Source organism: Pristis pectinata, chromosome 40 (assembly GCF_009764475.1).
Source record: "Pristis pectinata isolate sPriPec2 chromosome 40, sPriPec2.1.pri, whole genome shotgun sequence".
In the NCBI taxonomy this organism is placed as follows: domain Eukaryota; kingdom Metazoa; phylum Chordata; class Chondrichthyes; order Rhinopristiformes; family Pristidae; genus Pristis; species Pristis pectinata.
Window position 1 is genome coordinate 1,809,076 of NC_067443.1, and position 9,740 is coordinate 1,818,815.

Here is a 9,740-nt window from a genome sequence, read left to right on the forward strand (position 1 = left end):
GTACAGAGGAGATGTCAGGGGTAAGTTTTTTACTCAGAGTGGTGAGTGCGGGGAATGGGCTGCCGGCAACGGTGGTGGAGGCGGATACGATAGGGTCTTTCAAGAGACTGTTAGGTAGGTACATGGAGCTGAGAAAAATAGAGGGCTATGGGTAAGCCTAGTAATTTCTAGGGTAGGGACATGTTCGGCACAGCTTTGTGGGCCGAAGGGCCTGAATTGTGCTGTAATTGTTCTATGTTCTAAAAGGGACCCGAAGGGCAACTTTTTCCCCACACAGAGGGTGGTGAGTCTATGGAACAAGCTGCCAGTGGAAGTGGTTGAGGCAGGTACTACAGCGTCATTTAAGAATAGGTACATGGAGGGACAGGGCTTGGAGGGATATGGGCCAAATGCAGGGAATTGGGACTAGCTGGGTGGGCACCATGGTCGGCATGGACTGGTTGGGCCGAAGGGCCTGTATCCGTGCTGTATCGCTCTGTGAGTTTTAAAACGAGGTTTGTTTCCCGAGGAGTTTTCAGTGGAAGGCGTGATCCCAATACCAGTTTTACATTCTACGTTGGTATTGCAATTGGAATACTATTGTCACACGTACTGAGATACAGTGAGAAGCTTTTGTTTCGTGTGCCATCCAGATCACAGCGAGGGAGGCGTGTGCCCCGTCTGTGAGCAGTGACAGGTGCTCAGTGACCAGAGGCACGGGAGACTCCAGAATCCGGAGCAACACATAATCTGCCAGAGGGAACTCAGCAGGTTGAGCATCATCTGTGGCGGGGCTGGGGGGGGGAGGAACCATTGAGGTCTGGGGTCAAAACCCGGCGATGACCCTGACGGTTCCTGCCCGCCCACAGGCACCGCTCAAGCCACTGAGTCCTTCCAGGAGATTGTGTGTTGCTCAAGATCTGCCTCGTTCACAGCTCAATACGGGACGTGGACCACTGCATGGGACCAGTCACAGACCACCAGCGAGATGGAGGCACACTGATCACACACACATCTAAAAAGCCTTGGGATAACTCCTGTTAGACACCGACTTCTTTAGCCAGAGGGTGGTGAATCTGTGGAATTTGTTGCCATGAGCAGCTGTGGAGGCAAAGTCATTGGGTGTATTTAAGGCCAAGATTGATAGGTATCTGAGTAGCCAGGGCATCAAAGGTTACGGTGAGAAGGCGGGGGAGTGCGGCTAAATGGGAGAATGGATCAGCTCGTGATAGAATGGAAGAGCAGACTCGATGGGCTGAATGGCCAACTTCTGTCTTATGGTCTTCTAAAGTTCTGCAGTGTAGAGAGGCATGCAGCTTCAGGTAAACCCCTTCCACCTCTGAAACGTTTTTTATTGTGGGGTACATCGTTGACCTGGGCACTCAGGAGTCTACTTAAGGGTCCGTCAATTGTCGGAAGACTTGGATAAACAGGGCCTTTGTAATAGGTAATGTCCCAGGCACATGAAGTCAGAGCCAAGCCAAGCCCGCGGTGTGCTTGGCCCTTAAACCAGGCTAGATGAAGGGTCCCGACACGCAACCTCGGCTGTTCATCTCCCTCCACAGATGCTGCCCAACCCGCTGAGTTCTTCTTTCTCTAGCTCCGGGGTCCTGGTGGGACACCGTAATCTGTGACTTCTCCAACCAAATTACCCTGCCCCTCGGGCTTCAGGGGTAGGGGGAAGGGAGGCGAGGTCTGTCCCTGGAGGCCGGGGCAGGGGAGATTCACCGGGACGTCACGTGGATTGGAAGGGTTTAGTTATGGGGAGAGATCAGACAGGCTGAGACTGTTTTCCCTGCAGTGGAGACGGTTGGGGGGCGCGGGGGAGGAGGGTGGGGAACCTGCGTGTACGGTATAGACCGGGTAGATAGTATCATGTATGGAGAAAAAAAGAGGGTGTAGGTTTAAATGGGACCCGAGGGGTCTTTTTCCCCTTTGGAGACACGGGACTGTGCACGCTGGAATCTGGAACAACACACAATCTACTGGAGGAACTCGGCGGGTCGAGCAGCATCGGTGGGGAAGGAACCGTCAATGTCTCGGGTCGGGACCCTGCCTCAGGACCTTTCTCTTTACACAGGGAGGTGGGGGCGGTATCTGGAATGCACTGCCAGAGGTGGCGGTGGGATCCGGTACAGTCGCTGCATTTCAGAGGCATTTAGACGGACAAGGTCAGAGAAGGACACGATCCTAACGTAGGCGAGTGGGTCGGCACGGACAAGGTGGGCTGAAGGGTCCATCTCGGTACCGTGTCTCTGTCCCCTTGTGGAAGTCTCAAATGTTTTCTTATGCTCCTGGTCAAGCCAGCTCAATGTCCTAAACCCTCCTCCTCCTCCCCTCCCCCCCAGCAAATGTTCGCCTGCATGGATCTCGCGGGAACGGGGGATCCCCCCCCACCAGAACGGGCAGGGATAGCAGTCCGGTCGCGCAGGCTCTCTTCTCCGTAGCCGGCGGAATCCTCACGGAGCACTGCGACGGAACCATGCCCTCGATCCACGACCGTGAGGACCGATTTGGGAGGGAGCGTGGGGTCTCTGAGGTCTTCCGGCCTGCCCAGTGCCAGCATTCCCCCCCCCCCACCCATCCTAGTCCCAGAAACGCGGGCATCAGATCATGGCCAGAGCCCCCGCCGCGTCCGCCCCGTGAACCCGCCTGTGCTTGCGGAGGCTGGAGGGGTTGCTGAAGCCCTTGGTGCACGCGGGGCACTGGAAGGGCTTCTCGCCCATGTGGGTGCCCTTGTGGTTGCGGAGGCTGGAGGGGTCAATGAAGCCCTTGCCGCACACAGGGCACTCAAAGGGCTTCTCGCCGGTGTGGGTCCGCTCGTGCTTGCGCAGGTTGCACTGCTTGTTGAAGTCTGCCCCACACACGGAGCACTTGAAGGGCTTCTCGCCGGTGTGGGTCCGCTCGTGGGCCACCAGGGTGGAGGACTGGCTGAACTCCTTGCCACAGGCGGGGCACTTGAAGGGCTTCTCGCCAGTGTGGGTCCGCTCGTGCTTGCGCAGGTTGGAGGAGTTGCTGAAGCCCTTGCCGCAGTCGGCGCAGGTCAGGGGGCGCTCGCCCGTGTGCACCCGCAGGTGGAGCTTCAGCCTCGAGTTCTGGTCGAAGCCCTTGCCGCACTCGGGGCAGCTGAAACGCTTGGGGCCCTCCAGGTACTCCAGCCAGCGGGGACGCTGCCTTCCCGCTCCGTTGGAGGGCCCCCGGGCGGGGTCCGGCTCCCGGGTGTCCTCCGTCCCGCGCTCCTGCAAGAGAGGGGGGGTGGGGGTCACGGTTACCGCCACTCGAAGGGCTCAAGGATAACGAGAGCAGTGGAGGGACGGGGGGGGGGGGTCGTTGGGGGAGTCTGCAGGAGGACGTGGACAGGGTTAGGAGAATGGGCGAACAAGTGGTAGGTATCCCAGGGAAGTGTACGGTCACGTGCTTCGGTAGAAGGAATAAAGGCGTTGACTGTTATCTAAATGGGGGGGCGAACTCAGAAATCGGAGGTGCAGAGGGACTTGGGAGCCCTTGTGCAGGATTCCCTGAAGGTTAACTTGCAGGTTGAGTCGGCAGTAAGGAAGGCAAATGCAATGTTAGCATTCATTTCGGGAGGACTAGAACATAAAAGCGATGATGTACTGCTGAGGCGTTGGTCAGACCGCAGCTGGAATATTGTGAGCAGTTTTGGGCCCCTGTATCTAAGGGAGGATGTGCCGGCCCTGGAGAGGTTCCAGAGGAGGTTCACAAGAACGATCACAGGGATGAAAGGGTTAATGTACGAGGAGTGTTTGACATCTCTGGGCCTGGAGTTCAGAGGGATGAAGGGGGGGGGATCTCATTGATGCCTCCCGGATACTGAAAGGCCTGGATAGAGCGGACATGGAGAGAATGTTCCCGTCAGTGTGAGAGTCCGGGATCTGAGGATCCCTTTAGAACTGAGATGAGGAGGAATTTCTTCAGCCAGAGGGCGGTGGATCTGTGGAATCCGTTGCCACAGAGGGCAGTGGAGGTCATTGGGTGTATCGGTCATTGGCCAAGACTGATGGGTTCTTGATCGGTGAGGGGGTTAAAGGGAGGAGTGGGGTTGAGAGCAAAAAAAAAATCAGCCACGACCGAATGGCGGAGCAGACTCTATGGGCTGAATGGCCTAATTCTGCTCCTTTCTCTTATGGTTCCAACCCCTCCCCTCTCCATTACCAATCACCGACAGACTCCCCCCCTCCACTTCTGCACCATTACCAACCACTTTCTCTCAATCATTCTCTCTCTCGTGCACCTATTTACTATTGAACGTTCAAAAGCACTGCATTTGCCAAAAATGCAGAACCAAAACAGACCGCTGAAGACACAGCAAGTCAGGCAGCGGCTGTGGAGAGAGAACCAGAGTGATGATATCAGATCAAAGGAAGTGGTCGAGGCAGGTACACAAGTACAATGCTCACAGTCTTTTTCCAGGGCAGGGGAGGATTAAAATAAGAGGGCACAGGTTTAAGGTGAGAGGTTTAAAGGGGACCTGAGGGGCAACTTCTTCACCCAGAGGATGGGACGAGCTGCCAGAGGAAGTGGTTGAGGCAGGTACATTAACATTTAAAAGACACTGGGACAGGTCCATGGATGGGAAAGGTTTAGAGGGATACGGGCCACACGGGAATCTTGGTCGGCATGGACCAGTTGGGCCGAAGGGCCTGTTTCCTTGCTGTGTGACTCAAAGAGTTTTGAAGGCCCTGGTTAACTCTCGTTACCATAACCCCCGCAGACTGGGTAAAGTCTGGAGGAGCAGAGGGATCTGGGGATCCATATCTACAGATCCCTCAAAGTTGTCTCACAGGTGGATAGGGTAGTTAAGAAAGCTTATGGGATGTTAGCTTTCATAAGTCGGGTTTAAGAGCCGCAAGGTAATGATGCAGCTCTACAAAACTCTGGTCAGACCACACTTGGAGCACTGTGTGCAGTTCTGGTCGCTTCATTATAGGAAGGATGTGGAGGCGTTGGAGAGGGTGCAGAGGAGATTTACCAGGATGCTGCCTGGATTAGAGTATGCATTATGAGGAGAGACTGAGGGAGCTAGGGCTTTACTCTTTGGAGAGGAGGAGGATGAGAGGAGACATGATAGAGGTGTACAAAATATTAAGAGGAATAGATAGAGTGGACAGCCAGCGCCTCTTTCCCAGGGCACCAATGCTCAATACAAGAGGGCATGGCTGTAAAGTAATGGGTGGGAAGTTCAAGGGAGATATCAGAGGAAGGTTTTTTACCCAAAGAGTGGTTGGGGCATGGAATGCGCTGCCTGGGGCAGTGGTGGAGGCAGGTACATTGGTCAAATTCAAGAGATTGCTAGATAAGCATATGGACGAATTTAAAATAGGGGGATATGTAGGGGGAAGGGGTTAGATAGTCTTAGGTGAGGTTTAAAGGTCGGAACAACATTGTGGGCTGAAGAGCCCGTATTGTGCTGCACTGTTCCATGTTCTATTAAGTCTCGGTCGAAGTTCCATTCGACAAAAACAAGTTTACCCCTGCGACACCTGTGTGTTTTGCCCCTCAGGTCTGTGTATGCTGAAGGGAGCAGCTTCCTACCACTAACCCTGTCTAAACCCGTCCACCTGCACCAAATCCTCTCTCTGGCTTTTCTCTGAGGAAAACGGCCACAGCTTTCCTTCGTTAGCCGGGGCGTTCAGGGCAAAAGCAGGAGAGGGAGATCCTGGCACAACTTTATCGACCTCTGGGTAGGCTATAGCTGAGTGATCACACTGGAGAGGGGTGCAGGAGGTTTCGAATAAAATCAGAAAACGTTGGAAATATTGTGGCCTTCAAGGGGGAATTGGGCACACGTACGGTGAGGAAAAGCTTGCGAGGTTATGGAGAAGGGGCCGGGGTTGGAATTCGAGTGTTGCTGGTGTGCTGTAACCGTCCAACAATTCTAGGCTGTGAAACTGTGCTCCCAACAACTGACACGAACCACTGGAGGAACTCAGCGGGTCAGGCCTGATCAGCGGAGGGAAAGGGACGGTTGACGTTTTGGGTCAAGGCCCTTCATCAGGTGGGGAAGATGACCAGTACAAAGGCAGGGGGGCCAGCAGGTGATAGGTGGAACCAGGCGAGGAGGGAGGCGATGGGCAGATGGGATGGAGTCAAGAGACGGTGGCTGGTAGTGACAGGAGAGAGAAACAAGGGGGGCAGATGGCTCAGGGGGAGGGCGGAAGGTGATGTGGAGACACAGAGAAGGTGGTGTGGAATCAGATAAGGGCCCCTGCCTCACCCCTTTGCACCAGCCATCTCCCCTCTACACCGAGTCTCAATGAAGGGTCTCGACCCGAAACGTTCGACCATCCCGCTGCCCGACCTGTCGAGTTCCTCCAGCAAGTTTTTTTCCTCACTCGAGATTCCAGAGCCCAGTGAAGGGCTGGAGGGGGTAACAGAGGTTGGGAAGGAGCAGATTGCAAAGAGTCAAGGCAGGGTTGAAAGGGAAGACTGAGGCCGGGGATCCCAGGAGGAATGTGCCAGACAGGATGGCAGTGGGTTAGAATACTCCAGGACCACCTGAAACTCAACGTTGGTGAGGCCATGTTAGGAGCACTGCATTCAGTTTTGGTCACCCTGCTGTAGGAAAGATGCCATTAAGCTGGAAAGAGCGCAGAGGGAGATTTACGAGGATGTTGCTGGGACTCGAGGGACTGAGTTACAGAGAGAGGTTGGGCAGGCTGGGACTTTATTCCCCAGACTGTAGGAGACTGAGGGGAGATCTTATAGACGTGCATAACGTCATGAGGGGCATCGATAGGGTGAATGCACATAGCCTCTTTCCCAGGGTTGGGGAATCAAGAACTAGAGGGCAGTTTAAGGTGAGAGGGGAGAGATTTATAAGATTTCTTCATTAGTCACATGTACATCGAAACACACAGTGACATGCATCTTTTGCGTGGAGTGTTCTGGGGGCAGCCCGCAAGTGTTGCCACACTTCCGGCGCCAACATAGCATGCCCACAACTTCCTAACCCGTACGTCTTTGGAATGTGGGAGGAAACCGGAGCACCCGGAGGAAACCCACGCAGACACGGGGAGAACGTACAAACTCCTTACAGACAGTGGCCGGGAATTGAACCCGGGTCGCTGGCGCTGTAATAGCGTTACGCTAACCGCTACACTACTGTGCCTGCCCAAAGGAACCTTTTAATAGGACCCTGAAGGGCAACATTTTCACCCAGAGGGTGGTCCGTGTGTGGAACGAACTGCCAGAGGAAGTGGGTGAGGCAGGTACACTAACAACATTTAAAAGACACTTGGACAAGTACACGGATGGGAAAGGTTTAATCAGGAAAGACTGCATTCAGTTCTGGTCGCCCATTACAGGAAGGGTTTGGAGAGGGTGCAGAAGAGGTTCACCAGGATGCTGCCTGGATTAGAGGGCATGAGCTATAAGGAGAGGTCGGACAAACTTGGGTTGTTTTCTCTGGAGTGGTGGAGGCTGAGGAGAGACCTGATGGAGGTTTATAAGATTATGAGAGGCATAGAGGGGACAGCTGGTATCTTTTCCCCAGGGTTGAAATGTCTAACACCAGAGGGCATGCATTTAAGGTCAGAGGGGCAAAGTTCAAAGGAGATGTGCGGGGCAAGTTTTTTTTTACACAGAGAGCGGCGGGTGCCTGGAATGTGCTGCCAGGGGTGGGGGTGGAGGCAGATACGATAGAGGGGTTTAAGAATCTCTTAGATAGGCCCATGGATGTGCAGGGAATGGAGGGAGATTGACACTGTGAGGGCAGAAGGGATTAGTTTAGTTAGGCATTTAATCACTGGTTTAATTAATTCTGCACAACATTGTGGGCCGAAGTACAGTTGTACTGTTGTGGTTCCTGTGCTGTACTGTTCTATGTTCCAAAAAGGATTTACAAGGATGTTGCCGGGACTCGAGGGACCAAGTTATGGAGAGGGGTTGGGCGGGCTGGGACTTTTTTTTATTGGATGTAGGAGAATGAGGGTTGATCTTACAGACATGTATAAAACCACGAGGGGCATCGGTAGGGTGAATGCGCACAGTCTTTTCCCCAGGGTTGGGGAATCAAGGTGTAAGGTGAGAGGGGGAGAGATTTAATAGAGAGCTGAGGGGCAACTTCTTCACGCAGAGGGTGGTCCGTGTGTGGAACGTGGAAGTGGGTGAGGCAGGTATATTAACAACATTTAGTAGACACTTGGACAGGTACATGGATGGGAAAAGGTTTGGAGAGACGTGGGCCAAACGCAGCCAGAGGGACTGGCTCAGATGGGACTTCCTGGACCAGTTGGGCCGAAGGGCCTGCTTCCGCGCTGTGTTACTTAAGAGACTTGGAGAGGTACACAGAGAGAGGTGTAGAGGGACGCAGGCCGAAGGCGGGCAAACGCAGGCTTGGTGTGGGTGAACGCAGGCCGAACGCGGGCAGGACGCAGGCCAAACGCAGGCAAACGTGGGCGTGGTGTGGGTGGGACGTGGGCTCGGTGTGGGTAGACCTTGCCACTCACCTGGTTCTCCTGCCGCTTCCTCTCAGCCATGTGGAAGAGCGTGTGGATGCCAAGCGCGGACCGCTGCATGAACCGCCGGCCGCACACCCCGCAACGCAGGGGCCGCTCCTCAGCGTGCCTCCGCCGGTGCTTGGCCAGCGAGGAGGCGTGGCCCAGCTCCTTCCCGCACTCGGGGCAGCGGTGGGGCTTGGCACCGGCGTGCGTGGCCTGGTGCCGGCGCAGGGTCCCCGGACGGCCGAAGCCACGGCCACAGGCTGCGCAGCGGTGGGGCCGCTCGCCGGTGTGGGTGCGCCGGTGCTGCCGCAGGTGGGAGGGGCAGCTGAAACACTTGGGGCAGGAGGGGCACTGGTGGGGGCGTCCAGTGGAGGGGGCGCCGGGGTCCTGGCGGTGGGCGGTGAGGTGCAGCTCCAGCTGGCCGTACTGGTCGAAGCTCTTGCCGCACAGGGAGCAGATGTAGCTGTCCTCCCCGGCGGGCGGGCGCTCCCGGGACTCCGCCGGCATTCCGGACCCCCCGCGCTCGTCCGGCTGCGGGGCGCCGCAGTCCGGCTCCATCCCTGCAAGGCAGACCACAGGCGTTACCACATCGGCGCAATGCTACCGCGACCCAGACTGCTTGTCACAGCTCAGCGGGACCCCCGAGGTGGGGATGGTTGGGAGCCAGGATGGTGGGGAACAGGGAGGAGGTAGAGAGCCCAGTGAAATGGTCGACAAGCTCGCCCTTGACGTCAGCATAAAAATAGAGTCAGCGATTGACTTCAGGAAGCAGGGCAGAGCATACCGCACCCCCTCACCCCCACTCAAACCCCCCCCCCCCCCGTCCGTCCATATTGACGGTGCTGAGGTGGAGGTGGTCAAGATCTCCAAGTTCCTAAGTGTAAATATCACCAACAATTCATCCTGGTCCAACCACGCAGTCTCCATGGCCAAGAACGCGCGCGTGTGCGCACGCGCACACACACACACACACACACACCAGTGCCTCTACCTCCTCAGGAGCCTAAAAAAAAACTTTTTCCACCAATTTTTACAGATGCACTATAAAAAGCATCCTATCCAGATGCATCCCTGCTTGGTACGGCAACTGCTCTGCCCAGGACCGCAAGAAACCGCGGAGAGTTGTGGACACATCATGGAAACCAGCCTCCCCTCCATGGATTCTCGTCTACACTTCCCATTGCCTCAGTAAAGCAGCCAAACATAATCAAAGACCCCACCCACCACGGACATTCTCTCTTCTCCTTCCCCTCCCATCGGGCAGAAAATACAAAAGCCTGAGGGCACGTACCACCAGGC

At 55.5% G+C, this 9,740-nt stretch overlaps 1 protein-coding gene across 1 annotated transcript; it reads right to left on the bottom strand.

Annotated features, from left to right (window-relative positions):
* Positions 1 to 1,310: 1,310 nt before the first annotated feature.
* LOC127587512 (zinc finger protein 436-like) lies at positions 1,311 to 9,039 on the bottom strand. Its single transcript, XM_052045901.1, has 2 exons — positions 8,448 to 9,039; positions 1,311 to 3,218 (listed from the first exon to the last, which is right to left on the bottom strand). Exons 1-2 carry the CDS (start codon positions 8,997 to 8,999, stop codon positions 2,586 to 2,588), a joined length of 1,185 nt encoding a protein of 394 aa, XP_051901861.1. The 5' UTR covers positions 9,000 to 9,039; the 3' UTR covers positions 1,311 to 2,585.
* Positions 9,040 to 9,740: the final 701 nt, after the last annotated feature.